The 26349-nt window shown below is 38.8% G+C and overlaps 1 protein-coding gene across 1 annotated transcript; it reads left to right on the forward strand.

Moving 5' to 3' along the window:
* The first annotated feature begins 203 nt into the window (after positions 1-203).
* SLC4A1AP (solute carrier family 4 member 1 adaptor protein) lies at positions 204-26084 on the forward strand. The gene is made up of 14 exons (XM_072634059.1): positions 204-974; positions 1117-1312; positions 3066-3188; positions 4423-4483; positions 6813-6952; positions 7522-7682; positions 10135-10204; positions 13232-13418; positions 15976-16087; positions 18172-18394; positions 21131-21226; positions 22134-22195; positions 25476-25545; positions 25675-26084. The coding sequence occupies exons 1-14, from the start codon at positions 321-323 to the stop codon at positions 25722-25724; spliced, it is 2205 nt and encodes a 734-aa protein (XP_072490160.1). The 5' UTR covers positions 204-320; the 3' UTR covers positions 25725-26084.
* Positions 26085-26349: the final 265 nt, after the last annotated feature.

Raw genomic sequence — 26349 nt, forward strand, 5'->3', positions numbered from 1 at the left:
GCTGCGCGTGCAGGGAGCCAGAGCGCGAAGACCACCGAACTTGGGAGCAGGCGGAAGTTCCTCTCTTCGGTCGGGGGCGGCCGCCGGAAGTCCTCCCTAAGCAGTGCACCTGTAAAGGCGTCCCCCCTTTCCAAGCCGCCTCCTCCGTTCGAGGTTGAGTTTTAATTCGGTCCGCTCGGCCACACCGCAGGAGTCTGGTACCCAGGTCGCCAAGCTCCGGAACCTTTCCTCCCCAGGAACGGCTTGAATTTGAAGAGCGGAACTTGGAGCCCTCAGGGTCCGGTTTCCGGAGGACATTATTGACAAAGGACTGCTGGAAGATGGCGGCGCTCTCTTCGGAGGCAGAGCCGGGCTGTAGCTCCGAGCCCTCCGACAGTGACTTCAAAAAGCCGGTTCTGCCATCCTCCTCGGCGCCGCGGGAGCGGGAGGAGCAGAAGGAGAAGGGTCCTGGAGAGCTGGGAGTCCGACCGGCCCGGCGGCGAGGCGAACAGGAGGAGCCCGGCCCCGGGCCCCCTGCCGAGGAGAAGCCGCGGCCGGCTGGAGCAGCGGCTGGGGCTCCTCCGGCTGGAAGCCCGGCTCCGGCGCCCCCGTATCAGGAGCCAGCGTGGGGGGGACCCCCCGACGCCCCCTACTGCCTGGAGACCCTGAAGGGCGGGACCATCCTGGGCAGCCGCAGCCTGGAGGGCCGGAGCCGCTGCGTGTTCGGGCGCCTGCCCAGCTGCGACGTGATCCTGGAGCACCCTTCCGTGTCCCGCTTCCACGCCGTGCTGCAGCACCGCGCGCGGGGCCCGGCGGGGGACGAGGACCCCTGCGGGCCCGAGGACCCCTGCGGGCCCGGCTTCTACCTGTACGACCTGGGGAGCACCCATGGCACCTTCCTGAACAAAACCCGCGTCCCGCCCCGCACCTACTGCCGCGTGCGCGTGGGCCACGTTCTGCGCTTCGGGGCCAGCACCCGGCTCTTTATCCTGCAGGTAAAGGAGACCTCGCTGAGCCCGCCCCGGCCCCCGAGGGGGCTGTTAGCCTACGGCGGGGGTGGCGCCTTGGGGCTGCCGGCTGGGCCCCCTGTGGCGTCCGCTCCGCCTCCTGAAGGCATCGTTTCACTTGACTCCACAGGGGCCAGAAGACGACCGGGAGGCGGAATCCGAGCTCACGGTAACGCAGTTGAAGGCTTGGCGAAAGCAGCAGCAGATGAAGTTAGAGAAGAAGATGCTGGGTGAAGACTCGGATGAGGAAGAGGAGGCAGATGCCGCCGAAGACAAGAGGAAGACCAGCAGTCAGGACGTGGAGATGGGGTGCACCTGGGGAATGGGTAGGAATGGAAGCTGCTGAGACAAAGTCCGGTTTTTTTAGCATATCCTTAATTGTATCTTCTGCTTGTCTTGTGTTGAAATATCCCTTGGGCCTCATAACGGCTCTGGGAACTTTAGGAGTGATTATTGTTATTCCCACTTTTAAAACAAAAAAACCTGAGTTCCAGAGTTGGAATTACTTGTCTGAGGTCACGTGGCTACCAACAGATCCAGGACTATAAGAGTTTTGATTCTACTATAACCCTGCTATGAGTAAAACTTTTCCTGAGAATTCACTGAAGTTATCATTATTGCCAGTAGTATATTGATTGGACACATTCCTCTAGCAAGTCACTAAATCTCTTTGGGCCTCAGTCTCTTCCTTTGTAAAATGAGGGGGTTGGACTGAGAGATCTTAAAAACCCAATTCTAGGATATAGGCAAGGCACTTAACGCAGTTATTTAAATTATGGCTCCTAGGTCGAAAGGATCACCTTTTCTTTTTAGGAGAATGCCCTTATTTGTGGTACAGTAAAGTATGGGGAATTTGTCAAAGGAAAGATTTTATGACTTATGAAGTAACTGGCATATTGTGTAAAAAGTCCCATGCGTTCTCCTCCTTGGTCCTAGTCCTTGTCAATTTAAGGACAGGGAGAAGCAGCATGCTGTAGTGGAAAGAGCACTAAAGTTGGAAGTTAGAAGGCTTGGGTTCAAAGTTTGGCTCTGCCTCTTGTCTGATGCTCAGTATCATCTTCTGCAACATGAGAGGGCTCTCTTTCAGCTTAGATTCTATGAGTTTAGGGATACTCTGCCAAATTTTTTTTTTGTTTGTCATCATTGAATATATGGACAAAGGGGACCCAATTAAAATATTAAAATTTTCCTTTGCATTTGCATGTTTATAAAGAGGTGTATACATTCAGATTTTGGAGAGGAAGACAGCTTATCTCATGGAATCATAGAGCTGGAAGAGACCTTGAAGATCATTTAGGCCAAACCCTTCATCTTACAGATGAGGAACCAAACTAGAGCAGTTATTTAATCCTCTTCATCTCTGTAGCATCAACCAAGAACTACCCAGTAATGACTGTGTCATGGCACTCTGCTAGGCCCTGGGGGATATAAAGTATCTTGCATAAGATGATAAGTAGCAATATAAGTTGTCCTATAAATGCCTAATGAATACTATAAACAATGTCCTGTAGGACTTCAGGGCTTGAACCTTTGGAGAATGCTCCAAAGGAACTGGCTTTAAAGTCAGTGTAGAACTTAAAACAAGAGAGAATGCGAGGGCATTCCAAGCAGGGGAACTTTGAGAGAACACTGACAGTTTGTTCTGGAGTTTACTGCAGTAAACTCTTATTTTAGGGAAGTTGTAGAGATAGGCCTGAGGCTGCTAAATTAAAGAGTTTAGACTTTTTGCTGAAGGCAAATTGGTGACTGGGTAGTTTTTTTAATTTTTTTTGTTTTTCAAATGGATGTGAGTTTCTTCACAGTGCTTAGCTACTACACCTAAGACTACACTTCTCTGGCTGTCCCTTGTCCCATTTTCTTCCTGGTTTTGTTAAGATATTGATGTATGGAATACATTTGGGATTTGTGGTGAGAAGTATCCTTTATTATCTCAATTTTGTATAGCCTGACTCCCTTCTTTATTGAAATAAGGTACTGAATACTATTTTAGTGAGATTTTCCTCTTTTTTTCTCCCTGTTTAAATAATATGTCTGACATTCTCTTTGATTTCCTCTACCCCTAAATGACCCCACCTGCAGGAGAAGATGCCATTGAAGATGAAGTTGAAGAGAACCCTATTGTCATAGAATTTCAGCAGGAACGTGAGGCATTTTATATAAAGGATCCCAAAAAGGCCCTGCAGGGGTTTTTTGAAAGAGAAGGTCTGTGAATAGCCTTTTTTTGATAGAAGTTGTACATATCCTATACCATAAATTCTGATTTATTGCTGTACTTTAAAATGTCATAAAATCTACTTTCCCCGTATATGTTGTATAACTGCTCAGATTCTGCTTAATAGTTCAGGCTTTACCTGTGTCTTTAATTGAAGTGTGCTCCTTCTGAATTTGCCAATAATTTAGCAAACATTTAGGTGCCTACTGTTTGCCTAGCATTTTGCTAAGTACTGAGGACATACAAAGTTTAGATAAGATGAGAACCCTGACCTCAAAAGTCTTGCAGCCATAAAGGGTGATATGGTGAATACATTTTTTAATATTCCAAAAGATTTAAATCAGTAGCCCATCCACTAAACTTCACATGCTTTGGTAGACCATCTTCACTAATTGCTGTGGCCAAAACCAGTTTCATTTCGTAGTGTTGCTAGCATGAGACTTTCAGAGCTTAGCTAGGCTCTTTCCAGATGATAGCCATGTAGCTATTGCCAAGCCCATACACACTTGACACTCACTAGCCGTATGACCTTGGGCAAGTCACTTAACCCCAGTTGCCTTATCCTGGGTCATCTCCAGTCATCCTGATGAATAATATCTGGTCACTGGATTCAGATGGCTCTGGAGGAGAAGTCAGGCTGGTGACCTGCATAGCCCTCCCTCACTCAAAGCAAAGTCAAGTTCAGGTCATGTCATCATTTCTCTGGTGGCATGGTCTTCTTCAGCCATGAAGGGCGAACACTCTTTTTCTCTCTCTCTCTCTCTCCCTCTCTCTCCCTCTCTCCTCTCTCTGTCTCTCTTTTTCTCTGTCTCACTCTAAACCACCTACTGGAACTTACATTCCTCTGGCATAGCTTTTGAAAACTCAGTGACCTCCACAACATTATGAGGCAAAACAACAAGAATTTAGTGGAGAAATAAGAGCCTTGACTTTCTCCTTGACCTGAAACAAAGGACATATTTCACTTGACTTGGCTTAGATCCTTAGCAAAAAACTTTGGTGTTGAGGAAAATTGAATCAAGTTCTTATGAGTTTTCTGTTCTTAAGTCATGTAATCTGCAATTCTTGTCAATGTAGTAATTTCATATGGTTAAAAATATATTTTACATAGAATTAACTCTGATTTTATTCCCCTGGTATATAAAGTTCAACTAATAACTGAATTTGATTTAGTAAGTTACTTTCAATTGTTATTTACAAATCACTTTTTTTTTATCTCTGTAGGAGAAGAATTAGAATATGAATATGATGAACAGGGACACAGCACTTGGCTTTGCAGAGTTAGGTATGTGTTCTTCCCATTCTCCCTTTATAGGTTAATTAATTTTAAGCTTCATTTATGTTCCTAAATAGAGTTTTTAAGATTATTAGATTTATAAAAGAAGTTAGTTTTGAGTTTGGTTTTTTGGTATTTCATAGGTATTTGTTGTATTTTGCTTCTGTATATGTGGGGAAATGGTGTTACTTTTCGTTTTTGGTAATTTGAAGCATTATAATGGAGATGAGGACAAAGCAATTTAAGAACTAGTTTCCCCCTTCTTTGATTGCTTTTCTACATAGCCATCAAATTGATATACTTAAATTGTAGACCAGACTGTGTAACTCCCCTACTCAGAGTCACTTTGCTGACTTCCTTTTACCTCTAGGACAACTTTTAACTCTAGGATAAAATTCAAAATTATCAGCCTGTTTCCTACTTACCTTTTCATCTTTTCTTTATACTATTTCCTTTTACAAAGTCTCCTTTCCTTTCGAACGGTTAGGCTAGCTGTTTCCCATATTTAATTTTTGATCTGTTGCCTCCATGTTGTTACACTGATGGTTCCCATGTTTAGATTGTACTGTCTCCTCACTTCCCATTCATCAAATTCCTAATTTCCTTTGAAGAACTCGGCAGCCTATTATTAGCATACTTTCCCTCTTGAAATAATTTTGTGCATTTTTGTGCAACATATTTTGATTTTGTTCAGTTAATTTTTCTTCTACCTCAGCAATTCTTTTCTCTTACAGAGATTATATATAGAGTGTCTAGCAACATCATTCCTGACTCTCTTAAGTCCTCTAGTCTCTCTTTGAACTTGCTGATTTCTTCATTATGAGTTCTAATTTCTGTCATTATTTCTTTTATATTTTCACTTAATTCATTGATTGCTTTTCTGAACCAGTCTAAAGGTTCTTAGAGTTGCTTTATTATTGTCTCAAGGGCCTTACAGAACTATTTGTATTTGTATGATCTTTGCTTTGTTTGTTGTAAAGTACTCATCTATGGAAATGATTTTTTTTGTACAAAATACTCTGTTTTCATAAGCTAGCCCCCTTTTACCATTCTAGTCTTCTTATACCTTATTCCCCGACATATATATTTTAATTCAGTGACACTGGCCTCCTTGTCATTCACAACAAGACATGCCAAGTCTTAGCTCTGGGCATTTTCTCTACCTGTCCCCAATACCTGGAATGCTCTTCCTCCTCCATTCTGCTACTAAACTCCTTGGCTTCCTTTAAGTCCAAACTAAAATCCCATCTTTTACTGGAAGCCTTTCCCAGCCCCTCTTAATTCTAGTGCCTTTCCTCTTAATGATTTCCTATTTATCCTGGATATAGCTTTATTTATATTTGTCTCCTCCATTACATGGCGAGTTCTTGGGGGGCAGGATCTGGATTGTCTTTTGCTTCTTTTTTTTGCATCCCCAGCAAGTAGTAGGTGCTTACTAAATGCTTATCGGTTGATTGATTCTTCAGATATATACTTCTCCTTGGTAAGCTTTTTATCCATTTTTATCAGTCACCGCTGGTTTTCTTCAATGATAGCTTTGTAGTAAAGGTGCTTCTTTACTCCTCTGTTTATTTCCCCCAGTTCTTGTCCTTTTTTCTCACAGAGCATCATGGTTGAAAGCAGTCTGTGGCCTTCATTCTCTCCTATAGACTTCTCTGTTGGCTACCTTTTTTGTCCTGGAGAGTATTCAATAGTTGTAAGAGGTGCTGTACCTCTGGGCCCTACCCTCCTCCATATCATCCCCCTTCTTTGAAGTTCTGGGGAGTAAGCTGATTCATGAGCCTGTTCCAAAAGATAGTGCCTGAAATGGCAGGGATAGGGTGGACACGGGAAAAGTGGGTGAGATAGAGCTATTCTTAAATTGTTTTTTGTATAAAAATTCATTTTTTCCAGGCTCTTTCCATTTTTCTCTTCCTATCATTGCTAGTTTTGCTGCAGTATTGGTTCTTTACTTTTTTTGGTAGTGGGGGGAAGAGCTGCCATCGGGGATACCTCTCATTCCTGTCTATCCAAAACTCTGTATGTTTTTGTCTTTACTTATTTGTGTTCATGTTGTATCCATCTCCTTCCTTGAATCACTCAGTTGGTAGACATTTATTAAGTGCCTACTGTGTGCCTGGCACTGTCCTGCAAGAAGTGGCAAGTCAGTTCTTACAGTCTAATGAATGATGGCTGCTTGAGAGCTGGAGCTGTTTTATTTTTGTCTTTGTAGCACAGTGCATGGTACACAGTAGGTATTTAATAAATGTATTGAATTGAATTGAGCCATTCAGATATGTGTGGCAAATGCTGTCACGTATTAGCTCCTTTTCCTCACTAGTGTTTGTAACTGATGCAGATTGCCTGTGGATGATTCGTCAGGAAAACAGCTGGTGGCTGAGGCCATTCACTCGGGGAAGAAAAAGGAAGCAATGATCCAGTGCTCCCTGGAAGCCTGTCGGATGCTCGATGCTTTGGGTTTGCTGCGTCAGGAGGCAGGTCAGTAGCCAGCAAAGCAACTGACCTTTTTCTTATGAAAACAGTTAAGGATGAAAATATGATAATCTTTGTTATCCAAATTAGCTTGTCCTTAACTTCCTCCATCCTTTTGAAAAAGCTGCGGTGTATGAATATAAAGGAATATTATGGTGCAATAAGAAATGATAAGCATGAAGAATTAATAGAAAGATGGGAAGGATCCTGTGAATTGATGCAGAGTGAAGTAAACAAACTAGAGAACAGTATATACAATGATTATAACAATTCAGGTAAAAATATCACTAAATGGAAGATGTACTACGAGTAGGAGAATCATTGATGGTACTGAAGAATAGATAATGAAATATCTCTCTTCTCAGCAGAGAGGAGAAGGACTAGTAGGGCAGAATGTCATTGATACTGTCAGATGTGTTTTATTCAGCTATTTTCTGTTATTGGGACAAGTTTGATCTAGTGAGGAGGGAGAGTATTTTCAGAAATAAATGATACAGAAAGAAAAGACTAAAATAAAATAAATCTTTTAAAAAAAGGTCTAACTTTTCACTTTTTATCCATTATATATACTTTAGTATCTCGAAAAAGGAAGGCTAAGAACTGGGAGGAAGAAGATTATTATGACAGTGATGATGACACATTCCTTGATCGAACTGGCTTGGTTGAGAAGAAGCGACTTAACAGGATGAAAAAAGCTGGAAAGATTGATGATAAGCCAGAGACCTATGATTCACTGGTAAATATGGAAACATCTATATTACAGCATTATTTTGTTTAAATTTATTATATGGTAGCACTTTAATTCTTTGAAACAGAAAAGTAAGTTAGAGCTTCAATTTTAAAACAGAAGAAAAAAATCTTCCCAGTCAGGACTAAGGAAAAAAACTTTAGCATGGGCTAACAAGGGAAAATGAAAAGCATTTTGAGTATGTATTAGCATTAGATTCCAAAATGTACCTTTTTTTTTTTTTTTTACAGTTATCTAGTGTTATGCCACATATAGTGATAGCCGGCAATCTCCCAGGCAGTATACAGAATTTAGATAATATCTAATTCCTGTTCCATTGACCTACAAGTGAAAAAAAAAATGCTTCTAACCAATGCTTTTGGACCAAGTGAAATAAAATATAAAGTTTACCTTGGGCTTTTAATCCTACTCAGTTCTGACATCTTCAGCATCTTCCACTCTCTTTTCCTTTCTCCCAGTCTCTAATAGCTAACTCTTCTCTCTACCAAGAGTATGTGCACTCGATTCCATTCCCTTTGGTCTTTTCTAGCAAATTTAATCTTCAAGCATCCTCACTGTCTTTTGAGTCTTGGACTTCTTGTTAACTGGTTAGCTCCCTACTGTCTTCAGACATACTCTCTAGCCTTAAAAAACAAAATCAGAAAGAAAAAAAACTTTACTGGGCCCTACTATTATCCCCTCAAGTTTTTGTCCTGTATCTCTCCTGCCTTTCTCAGCCAAACTCCTTGAAATTTCTTAAAAATTGTATAAACTCCATGCCTTTGCTTTCTTTCCTCTGACTGACTCCTTAGCCCTTTGCTATTATCACTCAACTGAAACATTTCTCTTCAAAGTTACCAGTGATCTCTTGATTCCTGAATCTGATCTTTTCTCAGATATAATGCTTCTTGACCTAACTGTTGCATTTGACACTGTTGATGACTGTCAGTAGATATTCTTCTCTGGGTTTTTGTAACACTACTCTTTATTGGTTTGCCTGCTATCTCTCTGACCTCTTCAGTCTTTGCCAATCACTTTCCCTAACTATGAATGTTTCCCACAGTTCTCTCCTGAATCCTCTTCTCTTTTCCCTTTGTCTTTCTCTCAATATCTTTACCGGTTCCTTTGAGTTATAACTAGATGCATATGACTCTCAGATATATATATGTATATATCCCTAGTATTCCCCCTCCCTCGTCCACTTCAGTTCCAAATCACCAGTTGCTGTTGGATGTTTCAAACTATCCTAGATGTCCCAAGGATGCCCCAGAGACATCTTAAAACTCAGCATATCTAAACCTGAACTTAGTATCTTTTCCCCCTAAATCTGGTCCTCTTTCAAAATTGTCTTTTTTTGTCTAAAACACCATCTTTCCAGTATCTCAGGTACATAATCTTAGCATTATCCTCACTCTGTCTCACTCTGTATAACTCATCAGTTGCCACATTTTGTCATTTCCACTTACACAACATCTTGCATCTAACCCTTTCGCTCCATTCGCACAACTGCCACCTTTATTCAGGCCCTCATCACCTGTCACCTTAATTATTTTAACAACCTCATAATTGTCCTCTCTGACTCAAGCCTCTTACCACTCTAGCCATCCTACACATTGCTGTCACAGTAATTTTCTTTAAGTGAAAATCTTTGCTGCTTCCTTACTTATCCCACTACATGATTTCTCATTGCCTGTAGAATGAAATAAAAATTCTTGTTTAGCTTTTAGAGTCATATGCAACCTGGCCCCAAGCCACCTTTCTGGCCTTGTTGAATATTATTTCCTTTCCTGTTCCCTGAGATCTAGCCAAATTGGCCTTCTCTCTTTTCCTCATGCATGACAGTGAAAGATACTGTTAAAAGGAATAAAGAATCTAGCTATACAAAAATATTCATGGGTATTTTATTTGCATTAAGAAAAAATGGAAATGACTTGTGTGTTTCTTGGGCAATAGATATATTCCCATCTAATATGATTAATACAAGGAATTCAGGAAAGATCTAGGTGATACAAAGTGAGATCCACAAAATATCAGCTACACAGAAATTTTATGTGCCTTCTGTGCCTTTGCAAGAATGTACTCCCTCCTTTCCTCTGCCTCAAGAGTCCCTCTCTTGCTTCTAAGATGCAGCTCAGGCTCCATCTTCTACATGTAGGTTTTCCCAACCTCCCTCTCTGAAACTATCCTTTTTTTCATTTCTTGTTCCATTACATTCACATAGCACAACGTGTTCAGCCATTTCCCCTGTGGTGGGTGCTTTCTTAGTTTCCAGTTCTTTGCCTTCTTCAAAAGAGCTACAATAATTATTTTTGTACAGGTAGGTCCTTTCCTCTTTCTTTGATCTCTTTAGGGTTATAGGCATAGTAGTATAACTGGATCAAAGAGTATGCACAACTGTTCATTGTTTTACTAAATTGGTAATTGGTTTACTAAACTTTTTTATTTTATTTTACTTTTTTAGATTGGGAAGTTAAATAATGCAGAGAAAGAACTTGCTGAGATTTCAGAGAAGTTGAAAGTCTCAGGCAAAAGTAAGAGTCATTCATTATTCTCAGTGATCTGTGAGTTTGTTAGTCTGGGTACTCCTTCCATTCTGTGGCACAACTTAATAGACAGTCTTTAAATGACTATGGTCAACTTTTGGTGATTCTTAAAATTTAGGCAGGTTAACCTTGCAGTGACAGACATACAGCAGTCGTTTGTAGGTTGTTTATGAAATTTTTGGAGCAAACTAGGAGTAGGACTGCTTTATCTTTCTGCTGTAGTGAGGTAACTGTAGAACACTGATTTTTTTCAATGGTTTTCTTGCTATGTTAATGTGGAAACATAGATACAGACAGAGAAACGAATGAACCTGTGACTCATTTATGTAGTCATTCAACAAGTATTTAATTGAGTGCCTATTGTGTTTTGGTTTTTTTTGAAGAAATAGAAGGGAGTATCTATATTCTTGAGCAGTAGATGACTTGGATTCCAATTTCAGCTTAAAAAAACCAAACACTTGTGTGACCTTGGAAGAGTCACCTTCTCTTAGGCCTTAGTTTCCTCATCCATAAAATTTTTGCGTAGTTGATACTTTGTGGATTTCACTTTGTATCACCTAGATCTTTCCTGAATTCCTTGTATTAATCATATTAGATGGGAATATATCTATTACCCAAGAAACACACAAGTTATTTCCATTTTTTCTTAATGCAAATAAAATACCTGTGAATATTTTTGTATAGCTAGATTCTTTATTCCTTTTAACAGTATCTTTAAAATATATTTCTATAGGTGAGATTGCCATGTGAAATGGTATGATCAGTTTTATAATTTTTACTGCATTTGACTAAGTTACTCTTAAACATTTGTACTAATGTTCTTGAACTAATTTGTACTACTAATAATGTAATAGATTGTGTCAACACAGCTCTAACATTAAACCTTCTCTTTTGTGGACTTGGGTGGGGTGGGCTTGTGGGAGAAGGGGAACAGGGAGTGAGGAGGAGGAAATTTTTGGCAATTTAATAGGCAGGTGGTATCTCAAGGTGCTCAGAAACATTTCAAAATATATTATAAAGCAGCTGTAAAAAACTTCCTAGTAATAATGAATACCAAAGGCAGAGAAATAGATCAATACAGCTATTCAAAATTTAAACGTGTTCCACATAAGAAACCAGTATTTAGTAAACTAATGATTAAAAATACAATGAAATGGAGTCATTATTCATTTAAAACTCTTGGGAAAATTGGACAGCTTATATGACAGAAGTAGATTAAGATCCACAGCTCATATTATGTAGTGTGATATACTCTTAACTAGATAAACGATATAAGCAGTGCCTTGATTTGTACTTTTTGAGAATTTGACTAGCTTTTCATAGGGTTGTTTACTGTATAAGTTCACATTTCTTCCTTTAAAAGTTGACTGTTCAAGTCTTTTGATCACTTTTCCTTTGGGAAGAGCATAATCACTGTGCTAGAGGTATATCAGAATTATTGAATTAGAATGGAAAGTACCTTAGAGATCCACCTGTCCTGATCAAAACTCCTCAAATTACAGATGAGGAAACAGGATGAATGATTTGCCCAAGGTCACACAGCATGGACAAAACTGACAGAATAAGAACTAAACAATCTAAAGTTTCTTTGTTTTCTGCTATACTGGGCTACCTTACTTTCCTATCAGTTCTGGGTGTCGTACTGTATCTGATATATTTGCTGCAGCTATTTTCCCCAGTCTGTTCCTTTTTATTTTAGAGATCTTTCTTTTTGTCTTGTAAAATCCTTTTTATCTTTGTTTAATCAAGCCATTTATTATATTACCTCAAGATTTTGACTTAGTATCTTGGGTTTTCTAGATAGTTATGTCATCTGCAAATAGATATTTTAATTTCTTCATTGCCAGTGCTTTTTAGTGGTGGGCATGGAGTCAGGAAGACCTGAGATCATATCCAGCCTTGTATGTTTACATGTGACTCTTGGTAAGTCACTTAATCTCTGTTTTCTCAGCTCTGTAATGGGTTGTGAGGATCAGGAGAGATTATAATTGTGAAGTGCTAAGCACAGTGCCTAGCACATAGTAGGTGCTTAATAATTCTTTTTCCCTTTCCTTCTCCCTTTTTAATCTTTATTGATAAGCCAACATGTCTAAGACTGCCACAGGATTGGTAACAGGACAGCCCTACTTTCCATTTATTTTTAGTGGGAATATCTCATTTTTTTTTCTTGATATCAGTTGGATTTCAATATTTTTTCATCATATTTAGGAAAGATCTTTCTGTTTCAATTTCTTCTTCTGTAAAATGAAGGGATTGGACTGAAGTCCCTTCCAACTTTAGATCTGTGATCCTCAATCTTTCAGTGTTTTTAACATAAATGAATCCTCTATGACCTGTTAGGTTCTGATTCCCATTATTTTATTTTGTGGTTGTTTTATTTATGTTAAAAGCATATATCAACTGTAAGAGGCAATATGTTATAGTGGATGGAGGGCTAGCTTCAGAGTCAGAAAGACCTGGGTTCAAGCCCCACCCCTTCCTTATCTTGGCTATGGGACCAGGACAGGTCACTGAAACCAGATTAATGATGTTGGTTTATATAATTCCAGTAGCTCTGTTGTTTCTTTTCCCATCTGCATCACTTCTGGTTCGTTAACTTTCATTTGTTTTGAAACAGTATTTTAAAAATTATATCAGTGCTTTTCTTGCTTTGTTTATTTGGGGACTACATTTAAATTATACTTTGAATTTTTGGTCGTTTTTCTTCTTTAATGTATCTTTTACCATTTTTTGAGGGGAATGTTAGGAGCCTGGCTAGCCTGGCTTTCCTTTTTCTTTCTGTTATCTTCTAAAATATTTGGCAGTGCTGTACCTTGGTGCCAGCATTAGTGGAATTTACATTTGTCATGGTAATAGTGATTGCTTGAGATCCAGTTCTGTGACCTTAGTATTTTATTATATTACTATTATGACCTTAATATCTTACTATTAAGCCTTGTGTCATTGTTGTCTCTGTAGAACATTTGGGTACATATTTTCTAACATTATCTGTTTTGTTTTGTTTTGTTTTGTCAGCCCTCTCAGAGTCTGCCCCTCAGGATTCTTTGGATGCATTCATGACAGAAATCAAATCAGGGAGCACCTTAGATGGTGTGTCCCGGAAAAAGCTTCATTTAAGAACCTTTGAGCTGAGGAAAGAACAGCAAAGACTTAAAGGGCTGATTAAACTTGTGAAACCAACAGAAATGCCAGAGCTTAAAAAGTGAGTGTTAGTAACAGTGTACAGAGCTTGAAATAGAATTTGAAATAGGCAAAAGTTGGTATGTAATACATTTGGAATTGAACTATTTCTATTCTGAGATTAGAGGCGATATAATATAGTGTAAAGAATGTGAGACTTATATTCCAGAGAATTATTTCACATGTTAGCTCTGACCTGTTTTAGCTTTATGAACATGGCAAGGTATTTCTCTTCTCAGAACTTGTTTACTCATCTGTAAAATGGCACATGATTATTATAGAGAAAGCACTTTGTAAACCTTTTATCTATCTTAAAATGAGATTTTATTTTTTAATGAACAAAATTTGCCTTTTCTTTCTTCCCTGCACTTTGTAAACTTAATAGTACTTTTGAAATGTGAATTATTAATCCTGGAGCATCTGCTATGTGCCAATCAGTGTGTTAGAGACCAGAGATACAAAGATAAAATCTGAACAGGCCTTGCTCTTGAGGAGATTACCTTCTAATGAAGGAGATAGCATGTACATATCTAGGTGTGTACAAACAGAGAGAAGATAACTAGGGGGTGAGAAGAAACTGTAAGCAGCTAGTGGGGCCAGGAAAGACTAGAAGCCAAGAGAATTTAAAGAGACAGAGGGGAGGAAAATGCAGTCTGGGCCCAGAGTGAGCCAGAGCAAAGGCATGGATATTGGAGAGGTAATGTGAAGAGAATCAAGAAACCCAGTTGGCTAGACTGAACAGTAGAGTCCATGGAGAGGAGTAATGTTGGTCTAGGAAGGTAGGCTGGGGCCGTGATGAACAAGACCTTTAAATTCCTAACAGAGAAGTTTGTATTTGATTCTAGCAGTAATAGGGAACAACTTTTTGAGTTTGAATCAAGGAATGACATGGTCAGATCTATACCTTAGGAAAAGCACTTAGGTGGCTATGTGAAAGATTAATTGGAAAGGGAAAAGACATGAGTCAGAAAAGAGATAGCAGTGAAGAGGCCTGGGCAGCAACTCAGGTCAGGCCAAGTTCAGGGACCTCCGAACTAGGGTGGGGGCTGAGTGGATTTGGTACCTGATTGGATTTGTGGGGTAGGTGAGAGTGAGATAGCCAGAGTAGACTGGTGGAGGAAGTCACATAATCTCAAGTTGAAAAGAATAATTTGAATATGTCTAGGATCTTTGAAGGTTTTTTTCAAAATTTTTTCAGATTCTTTTTGAAGTTTTTCAAACCTTCCAGACATTGTTATGACAAGCTGGAAAGCAGCAATTAGTAAGAGCTAAATTCTTTATTTTTTCCTAATTCAGCCTATGAACAGGAGAAAGAAGCTGAGTGTGTTTCCATTTCTGTCCTCATTGCTGGGCTTTTGACATGTCAGGGTTATTTATCCATAGCTTCACATTTATGTTTTATAAGGGAATTTAAGATTTACAGCAAAGTAATAGCATATTTCCTCACATTGGCAGTTAAAAATTGGTTTCTTAGTGATATCCTTAGATAAGACTTTTTTGAGCAATCACTGCCTACGTGGAGTTTTCCTTTGCTGCCAAATACAAAACTACTCAGCAGGTATTCTTTACTGGGTTATCATGAGAAAAGCTCTTGAAGTTTTACATTAATATAAGTTGTTAGCTTTTTGTTACTCTTTTATTACTCTCTTTTTCCCTTACACTGCAGAGCTGTTAATTTTCTGTTTCTAGGCTAGATAGGTGTCTTCTCAGCTGCTACTGATGGCAATTTTCAAGATGGCCTCAGGCCTCATTTTCCTCACCTGTAAAAGGAGGGAAGTTGGTCATAATGGCCTCTAAGATCACTTTCAGACCTACATCTGTGAGACTATGATGTGCTCAGGGCCCATGTTGCTCTGCTGGCTGCCTCTGCTGTTTGTTTCTCCTCACTTCTTATTTTCTCTCCTTTTTCTTTCCTTTCTCTTCTTATATTTACCTTAGTTTTCTGTTATGTGTATTTTTCTCCTTTTCCTTCTAGAGCTTAGGTTTTGTTAGCCAAGATAAATGGTCCTTGTCCCTGATTAGCAAATTTCTAGTCCTGTTTAGTGTAATCTTTGAGTTTGGGGCTGGTTCTGCCTCTGCATGGATGATTTCTGCATATTTCCCCCCTCTTAACTTGTGTGACTCCTGTCATAGCATCATAGTTTGGTGAAAGCAAAGTTGAGAGAAACTGGAAAATGTTGCGGAAAAAGGACCAAATCTGGTTCTGACCCTTCCTAGTTGTGTGACTTCTCTTCCCAGAGCCTCCATTTCTCCATCTGTAAAAAATACATTAATAATACTTATGCTGCCCACCCCACAGGGCCATTGTGAGGAAAAATTTTTTCAAACTTTAAAGTACTAGTAATTGCTACTGGAGTAGTGGTAGATATGTTACAACTGCTGCTGCATTTGCTTGCTTTGACTACTTCTGTGAAAACCAGTGATGTAGAGTGAGGTTAATTGTAATTATTTCAAATGGAATACATTTTTTATTGCTATATAGTTTAATATCAAGTTATTGAGTTATATGTCATAGCAGTATGTAGGCATTTGTTGTAGTGACTCAGTGGTTACAAGTAGTAATGGCTTTTTCTTAATAGGACTGAAAACCTGGCTGAAAATTTGGAAAACAAGCCTAAAAAGCTAATGTTGCCTCTTTTTGGTGCCATGAAAGGAGGAAGCAAATTTAAATTAAAAACTGGAACAGTAGGGGTAAGTTATGGAAGCAAATATAAAACTTTTGGTCCTTGAATCATTCCTGTGCAGCTTTCCATTCACCTTGTTGATAGATAAAATCCTTTCGTAATGTTAAGAGTGATTGTTTATAGCTTTAATACTTTTGGTGAGGTTATCTCTGTCGTAGGATTTGGAGCTAAAAGAGAGTCCTTTAGGCCAACCCCTTCATTTTTCAAGTGAAAAAACCAAGATCCAGAGACTTGTCCATACAGTGACCATAGAGCTCGTATTTGAACCCTGTATTCTGGGATTCCATGCCTGTACTGTGCTTCCTTTCCACCTGATTCTCATTCAAGCCAGCTAGAGACTTTTCTTTATTAGCTCATCCTGGGGATATCAGGCCATGATGAATTGATTGATGCTAACCACATTGACAAATAAAGTAGGTGGCAGTCTACTAATTTGTGATGGGAGATATACTTTACCCTCTGAATGATGAGAGATTATATGCAGTGGTACTTCCTTCTCAGTGGGTAGAAAACCAAATGATGGTTAAGACAATTGATTGGTAAATGGATGTTTGTTACAACTTTATAAGTTTTCTTTGGGAGATGCAGCAAAAACAAACCTGTGTTTAGGTTAGACTATCACAAGTAGCAATGATGTCTGGCTCATGGACATATAGACTGGATAAGCTTATGACATAGGGTGATTTATTTGAGGTGGGAGAGGGGGAAGAACTTTTGTTTTTAGCAAAAAAAGAATAGTTGTTTATTAAAAGAGCTGAGATTAGTCATTGCATTTTAGAGTTTAAAGGGAATTTAGATATTTTCTAGGCCAAGAAGCTTATTTTATGTAGATGGGGACATGGACTGACCCTGTTCCCCACAGCCAGCTCTTGGGGAGGAGCTAAGGCCAGGCTCAATCCCAGACTAATGATTAAGCACATGATCATGCAAGTCTTGTGTAGCACATCCTGAAATATGACTGTACTGAATACTGCATTTAAAATGTGTTGGTTTGTTTCAAAGTAAATTTTTAAGGAAAACAAAATCTAAGGTGCAAATTGTTACCTTTGTCACTAGTTCTCAGCTGGACCTGTTATTCCAATTCTCAGTCTTACTCACAGACCTCAGATTGAATGTTTCCCTATTACTTACTTACCTTGTCTCTTTGAGTTAAAAAACTTCTGTAGAGTTCAGTGTGGCTTCGATGGTGGTATATTCTCTGAGGCTCCAGCATCCTAAGCCAATTTAGTATCACAAACTCCTTGCAGGTAGCTTTTTTCATGTATCATTTTTCTTCTCTAGTGAAAATACCCTCTGACCATCCTGGTTGATTAATTGGCTCTCTTTTGCTTTCTTCTTGCTTTTTTAATAGTATGTGATTCTTTCAGCTAATCTCCTGAAAACAGCTTCCCTACCCTTGTAGGCCACTCTGGGCATTTTGTCATTAATATTCTTTTGCCCTTGTGTAGTGCCAATGCAACATTCACGTTACCTATGGCAGCTATCAATATGCCAGCATAATTCTGAATCGTAAAACATAACAGACTTTCCACATGGAAGACAGAGCCAAAACATTTATTTAAACACCAGAAAGCTGAATCCTTCATAACAACAACAAAGAAATCTATACACAGTAACAATGCAGCTGGCACCACCATCCCCAAGCCTTCCTCCTGCTAGGGCCTTCCCACAAACAAACACTTACAGCTCACTGCCTGCTTCCTTTATCTCCCCCACCTCTAACTGCTATGTCTAACTTCCTCTTAGCTCTGCTCTTTCCTTCCTGCTCCACCCATTCAGCAAGCTCCTCCCACTGCAGACTCACATGACTCAGGCTTCCATGGACTCAAGCAGGTCACATGGACCTATTAATGGATGGAAAAGATCTCATTATGCAAAAATACGTTAACAGTACGCCTTGTTAGTTCTAGACTCACTAAAGTCATGAAAAGTTAAAGTTTCACATGGAAACCATCTTTCTAAGAAACTTCTTCAGAGATTATCAGCTTTGCAATGTGATTTCAGGCCCCTTATCCTTAGCCAACTCTTTTAGAGAAATTTCCTTTTTCTTTTGGTTATATAAGCTTATCTATCCTTTTTCTTCCATCCTAGAGGTTGCCCCCTAAGCGTCCAGCACTCCCTCCAAGTTTAATAAGAATGAAGGATGAGCCTGAAGAAGAGGAAGAGGAGGACGAAGAAGAAGAACATAAAGAAGAAATAGGGTCCATGAATCATGGGCCTCTTAAAATGGAAATGCAGTCAGAAGAAGCAGTGCAAGAAACTTGTCCAACTCCAGATCTTTCAGATCAGGATAAACTGATGGATACCAAACATGGTAACTTTTTTTTCTTCTGTTCTAGTGAGAGAATTTTTCCTAATGTTACAAAAAGAAATCTGATTCTTAATTCTGTGTTGGTTCTTTACACCACTGCTAGAGCAGTGGTTCTCAAATTTTTGAGTCTTGGAACCTTTTTATATGCTTAAAAATTATCGAGGACTTTCTTCCAAAGAGCTTTTATTTATGTTGAGTTTTAGCTATCGATATTTAACATTTGTTGTTCAGTTGTTTTTCAAACATGTCAGACTTTTGTGACCCCATTTGGCAGAGGTACTGGAGTTGTTTGCCATTTCCTTCTCCAGCTCATTTTACAGATGAGGAAATTGAGGCAAACAGAGTTAAGTGACTTTCCCATTGTCATGTAGCTAGATTTGAACTCAGGGAGATAAGTCTTCCTGACTTTAGGCCCAGTGCTTCATCCACTGCACCTCCTAGCTGCCTGATATTTAACATATTAGAAATGTAAATGTCTTAGTATTATTATGAGAAAGAGTTTTGGTCTCATAGACCTCCCCTTGGGGATCCCTGGATCATACTGTGACAACCTGGGCTAATACTCTGGTTAGGAAAGTAGTTCCTTCACCATGATACTTTCTCTCTCTTTTAATTCAGTTTACAATTCAGCCTCAGTGAACTTGGGTTGGAGCTTTCAGATTCTTCTAGCGTCAGTTTACTCATGATCACTTAGGGGCTGCTGGGACTTTTTGTTTGTTCATTTCATTTGGGCTGAAAAGGACCTATTTATTGATCCAACCCAATGCAAGAGGAGTGCTCTACCTCCTTGACTCTCTAAACCTTGTGTGCACAGAACTGTGACCCACTGACCAGTCACAGATGAGAGGGGACAGGAATGCCAGGAATAATATGTGCAGTTCCAGAAGTTGTAGCCTTGTGGTATTCATCCCTTTCCTTCCACTTGGTTCCTGTAGGTCATTGAACAGGAAGAGTTCTTTGTTAAGGTGTAGCCTGGGTGCTAGCAGTTACTTCTTTTCTAGGGGCAGTTAAGGAGAATTTGCCATCTGAGAGAGATGTGTTTCCCTCCAGGCCACAAGATGCCCAACCTTTTGATGATTTGTAGTCTTGTTTCTGGTAATTATTTCTCCTCCTAGTTATGGACACAAGTTTCATCCTTAATAGAAGAGAAGATCAGATTTAGGGTAGATATGATGACTGTCCTCAACTTTTTAGAGGCTTTTAGGCAAAAGAGGGATTAGACTAATCTTCCTCATTGCTCCAGAGGTCAGGACTAAGAATAGTGGGTAGAAGTTCCAGAAAGACAAGTTTAGGCTTTATGTCAGCAAAACTTCCAAAAGTGGAATGAATTGTCTCAAGAGGTGGGTTTTCCTTCACCCCTAGAGGTCTATAAGCAAAGGCTGTTGACCACCTGTTGGGTTTGTTGTTGTGGAGATTATTCAGATGTGGGTTAGACTGTGGCCTCCAGGTTTTCTCTTCTACCTGAGCCTCTTCCCACTTACTTGAAGCATCCCTCTCCTGGACAGTAGAGGACCACACAGATTTAATCCTACATTACATTAATATGTAATAATCCCCTTTGTTAGCAGATCTCACCACCTATTACTAAAAGTACCCATGTGTCTGCCAGTGATCTATAAGCATCTTATATATCTTTCTAGATTGTAATTTGCCAAATTGTTATATTATAAACTGAGATTACTGCTTTCTTAGGACTAAGATATATTATTCTTGACCTCTATACTTCTTCTCTTTTCTTGACCTTGAAGACATTTATTTCTCTTTCTGTTCCTGTGTCCTTCTATAAAACATCCTTCATGAGACCTTGCTATTCAGTTTTCTTAGTTAATTCATTTGACATTGTTACAGAATAACAAAGATTCTCTTCTTTGTTTCTTTTTCTGTATGAGGTTAGCTGTTTTAACAAATAAAGGTCATATCTAGTATTTAAGGACCACTGTGCATTCTATTTTATGCATTTAAAAATATTTTTCTCAGAAGGGATTCGTGGTACAAAAAAAATTTTGACTCCTGCATGTCTAAACAGATTGAGTTTGACTTTTGTTTCAGGGCCTAGTCTCTCCTAGACACTTGCATTTATTTCTAAAGAAATATTTCTAGCTTTACAGTGTGCTTTTATGCTTTTACAAGCTTCCTGCGCCCCTCCCTAACCCTCCTGACTGCCCCATACAATTTCATTTCTACAGTTGGCAGAAATTGATAATTGTAAAATCTGTAACTCAAACTAGCAACCTTATTTATGGTCCACAAACATCCTGAGTTATGATAGGGGCTTTCTGTCCAGAAAGTGTCAAAACCGAGTTGCCTCTTGGGTCAGTATGGTGGAGGTAAAGGAACCTTGGACAAAGAGTCAAGATACTTAGGCCCAGCTTTAGCACTAACCAGCTAGATGACCCTTGGTACATCAGCTTTCCTTTCTAGGTGTCAGTCTTCTCATCTGTAAAAAGAATGAATTGGATCAGATCACCTATGAAGACTCTTTCAGTCTTTATCATACAAAGATGCATTTCTTTTCCATCCCTAGAATTGAAATGAAGGATGACTGAAAAGAAAAACCAAATTGACCTGTTTTTTAAAATAGAAAGTTGATAACTCTGCATTAGACAAAATCCAAGTGTTGGTGGTTGAAGCTGCAAGTAGTAAAGGTGTTGTCAGATGCTGGAATTGTGTTCATCCTGAAGCATCTCTCCATCCTCCAGTACACTAGCTAACTCTGTGCTTTGGTGTTACTTTTTGCAGAAACAGGGACTTCTTCAACTCAGCCCATCCAGGAAGGACTGAGTAAAGGATCCCTAGAGGGTGAGGGAGAAGCCTTGGTACAAGGGGAGTCCTCAGGTGAGCAAGTAATAGTCTTAATCTTGACACTGAGCGTTGGCCACAAGACAACAGACAAAATGACAGAGTGGTGGCAGTGGCAGCCACCAGGGCCTAAGACTTACATTTAAAGGAGCTGCTGAAGGATTTTGGTCCTTCTTGCCTTCCTTTCTGTTCTCCGCCCTCTTTAAGTGCCTAGTACCTTTGTGCTAACTAGAGTCACACAAGTTAGGAGTCCTAGGATTTCAAAATTCACAAGAAAGTCTGGCTAGGATGAGCCACCAGACACATCAGGAGACTGGGTATGTGTTTCTGGCTCTCTGTCTTGTCTCCAGCTCTTAATTTTATGTCACTTTCACCTTGTTTTCTCATCAGTATAAAGAAAGGCATAATAATCCTTCAAGTACAACAACTTAGAGCACCGTGGGAGAAGGAAGCACTTTATAAACCTCAAGGTGTTATAGTAGTGTGATTCCTTATGATGAAGCAAAACAGAATGAATAGTAGCCAACTAATTTTACTTCTTAAGTGTTAAATTATGGAGTGGCAAATCGAGACTCTAGAATTCTTTTATGACTGGTGTTACATATTACTATCTTAGTGATATGAATTATACTTAACTATTTTACATGATCACTAAATGCCTGTAGATTAGAAATATACGAATTCTTGAAGGGAGAAATTCTTTTTCATATTTTATTTTTATTGGATTGGAATGAACTTGTAAAAATAGTAGAAAAAACCTTCCCCAGATGAGTTCTTACATTGTACTCAGCTCAGTATTTTTGCTTCCCTCCTCTGATACTGATTCTAACAGTATGGATTTAAGAGTATATTTCTTTAAAGCAGATTATGACTTTGGTGGAGCAAGAATTAGTATGTTTAATTCTTGCTCATTGGAGTGATGGAGCTTTGTTTTTTTCAACAGAGTCAAAGAATAGCTGCAAGCAGAGCAAGGAAGTACTGAAGAAAGCTGCTGGTCCAAGCAGAGTAAGTGCTTTATGTTGTCTTTGCTGGTTGTGTGTTGGCACTTTGTCTGGGTTGTTTTCCATTCTTGTAGCCATGGCTGCTTTCCCCTTCATCAGCTCTCACTCTTCTCCCTCAGTGGGGCTTCATTAGTAGCCATCTACTCCGGGGACTGTCTCCCACACTCCTGTTCTGTCTCTCCAGGTTCTCCCCTTTCCAACCTCTTCATCACACAACCACTGAAATCATCCATATACAGTTCTGATCATGTCACTAGAATGCTTTAAAATCTTTCAGTGGCTCCCCATTCCCTAAAAGCCCAAGTCCATACTCTTTAGCCTGAAGCTCCACAGACTTGCTCCAAACTACCTTTTCAGGCTTCTCTCTCACTACTCCCTGTGTCCTTCAAACAAATTAGACTATGAACTACTGAGAACCCATCCCATACTTTCTTCTCTTCATGCTTTTGTCTATACCATGTCTGGAATGCCTTCCCTTTTATCTTTAGCTACTGAAATCCTATCTGTTCTTCAGGGTCCAGTTCAAATATTATCCTTCTCCAGGAAGCATTCCCTGAGCCCTCCAGACAGAGTTGATCCCTCCCTCCCAGAAACTCTCATTCCTGTGTTTGTACCTTTTACATGCATATTCTGTTTTGTATTTTTGGTGTTCATATATGTCTTTTTTGCAGTTCTGTCTCCCCGGTTATACATATTATAGGTCTTTAATTAGTACTTTTTTGAAAATGGTGTGCACCTTGTTGTCATCACTGTTAATGATTTAATGTGTAAAGAAGTGAACCTAGGAGTCAGAAAACCTAGGTCTGCTTCTTATCTCCATCAACTCTATTACCTTAAGCAAATTAGTCAGCCTCCTTAAGCCTGCTTTCTCCTTTGTAAAATGAGGAAAGTAATGTTTCACCAGGTTATTATGAGGATCAGGCATTTCTAAATTCTTGGTGCTGTTGACCTAGCAATACCACTAGTAGGTCTGAATCCCAGAGAAATCAAAGAAAAAGACAAAGACCTATATATAAAAAAATTTGTAGTAACTTTTTGTGGTGGCAAGGAATTGGGAATTGAGGAGTACTTTTTAATCGGGGAATGGCTGCAGAAGTTATGATATAGAATTGTGATGGACTACTATTCTACTATAAGAAATGATGAGGGGGAAGATTTCAGAAAAATCTGGACTTATATGAACTGATGCAGAGTAAATTGAACAAAACCGGGAGAACATTGTACATAGTAACAGCAATCTTGTAATGCTCATCAACTGTGAAAGATTTAGTTACTCTGATTAATACAGTGATCCATGACAATTCCAAAGGAGTCGTGATAAAAATAATATCCATCTCTAGAAAGTAAACTAATGAACTCTGAGTGGCTGGGGAAGGGGCTTGTTGGAGAGAATTTAGAACTCAAAATTTAAAAAAAAATGTAAAAACAGTACAATTACTTTTTAAAATTCTTGATACGACCATTATTATCAGTAGTACAAACAGTAGTACTGTGACTATGTGGCTTAATGGTTAGAAAGCTAAACCTTGAAATCAGAAAGACCTGGGTTCAGATCTGACCTGTGACCAGCTTTGTGATTTTGGACAAATAATTTAACTTTTCAGTTCCCTGGACAACTCTCTCTTTCTCTGTCTTTAAAAAAAGATTTATTATGATTTTATTAACATGTAAATCAATATTAAAAATAAAATAGTTGAAGATACCTGGGTACGTATAACATAAATAATCATAATAACATCAATATTATACTGAATTATAATAAAAACAATATAATTGATGTGGTAATTATAATATGAAAATATAATAATCATTAATAAATATTAATGTGTTAGGTAGCCTTGTTTTTTGGTGCAATTTCTCAAAACAAGGTATCTTTGACATTACTGTTTATAATTCTTTTTCAACTACTTATCTTTTTTTCTCTAATTCTGCCACTCCATCCCCTTTCCAAGCAAATTTGTTTAAAAAGGAAAAAATAAATTCCTCAACACATACATGCGTAGTCTGGCAAAACAAATCCCCACATTGGGCATGTCCATGAATGTACGTTTCTTTCTTCATTTTAAGTTCTCTTCTCTTACAGGAAGTTATCTTCATTCTTTTGGACTCTTTGTTTTGATTTATCAATCCATTAATCAGAGTTTTAAGTTTTTTAAAGTTGTTTTTCTCTGTAATGTTACTATCATTTTATAGATTGTTCTCCTAGTTCTGCTCACTGTAGTTTGCCTCAGATTGTAAGAGGTCTTCCTGGTATCCATTTCTCTTATTTCTTATAACATTTAATATTCCATTTTGTTCATATGTCACAATTTGTTTAGACATTCCTCAATAGGAAGACACCCTTTTAGTTTCCAATTTTTGGCTACCACAAAAAAAAAACCAAAACAACCCCGCTATGAATATGTTTGTATGAATAGGCTCTTTTTCTCTTTCTTTTATTTCTTTGGAGCAGAGGCTTAGTCCGGTATAGCTGGGGCAAAGAGTATGCACAATTTGATAACTAATTGGTCAGTTTCAAATTTCTTTCCAGAATGTCTGGACCAATTTACAGCTCCTGCAAGTTTTCCCATAGTCCCTCAATATTTGTTATTTTTCTCTTTTGTCACCTTTGCAAATCTGATGAGTGTTGTGAGGTAGAATCTCAGAGTTGCTTTGATTTGCATTTCTCCAATTATTAGTAATGTAGAGAATTTTTTCATATGGCCATTGATAGCTTGGATATTTTTTCCTTTGAAAATTGCTTGTCCATGTCTTTTGACCAATTAACTGTTGGGACTTTCATATCTGTGGCTCTTAGTCTTGTAAGTTTCAGTTAGCTTCTTATGTTATCTGAGATTGTTAGACCTTTTTCAGACAGTTATCTGAGACTGTAAGTTACAAAGCACTTATCTCTGTATTGGCAGTGGGGATTTGTTCACTAGGAATCTCCTATACCAGTGAAGTCACAAATGTGCTCTTCACAATCATAGTAAGTTAAGGTATTAACTACCTGACTTATTGGTAATTATATTTTTAGTTTGAGAAGCCAATGGTCTTTATCACAATCAGAATAGAGTAGCCACTCAACTTGAAGTGGGGAGAGTAGGGACAGTCAATTGCCTTTTTACTGACAGCATAGGAATATATATCGAATCAGTATTTTTTCTTAATTACTAAAAATCAGTGACTCAGTTTATGGAACATAAAAGAACAAGCCAAAACATGGTTCCTAGAGGTTCTTTATGTTCATCAATTTTGTCAAGCACTCTGAGTCTGGGATTAATTAGCCCATTTTTTTCTTGCAGTTACCACAGATGCTTTCCTCAAAGTATCCAGAAGACGATCCAGACTACTGTGTATGGGTACCACCTGAAGGTGGGTACCAGTTTCCTTTCCTGTCTTTACTCTCTTTCCACTGTGTTCTCCTTTTCTGGAAGACTGCTAAATAGCTTCTCTTGTTCCCTGATTTTGGAAAAGTAAATGTGTTTCTTTGTTTTGAACCAGGTCAGAGTGGTGATGGCAGGACACATCTTAATGAAAAATATGGCTATTGATTTCTTCAAGCTCCCAAATTCTTTCTTTTATTTGTTAATACCAAGGAAGGAACATTGTGGCACGTATGTTATCAGTTTATCATCATTTCAAGTTGAATGGTCAAGGATGAGGCATTTGGTTGACCATTTGTAAAGAACTGAATGGCTTGATATCTTCACCCAGATTCTTGACTTACTGAACTGATGACTTTTGATCTTTGTCACCTTTGGGAAATGATTCATGTGCTTGGTGTTCATGCATCAAAGTTGAAAGTTTGTGTATGTATGTAAAATAAGAACTGTATATTTCCAGGCAAAGTAAAACAAGAGAAAAATATGTTTCATGTGTTTTCTATATCATTAAATATGTGATACAAAATATTTCTCTAGTTACTGTGTAGTGGTTAGAGTTCTGGACTTGGATTCAGGTCCACCTGGAGTCAAAGCCACTTTTTGACATTTAATTGGTGTGTGATCAAGGGCAGGTCATTTAAGAGCTCGGAACCTTTGTTCCCACCTCTATAAAGTGAAGATAACAATACCTACCTCACAGGGTTGTTGTGAGGAATGAATGAGATACCATTTGGGATTTTACAGATTTTGAAGCTCCACATGAATGCAGTTGTTTTTGTTATTGTTATCCTTT

Source organism: Notamacropus eugenii, chromosome 1, assembly GCF_028372415.1.
Source record: "Notamacropus eugenii isolate mMacEug1 chromosome 1, mMacEug1.pri_v2, whole genome shotgun sequence".
NCBI classification, from domain to species: Eukaryota; Metazoa; Chordata; class Mammalia; order Diprotodontia; family Macropodidae; genus Notamacropus; species Notamacropus eugenii.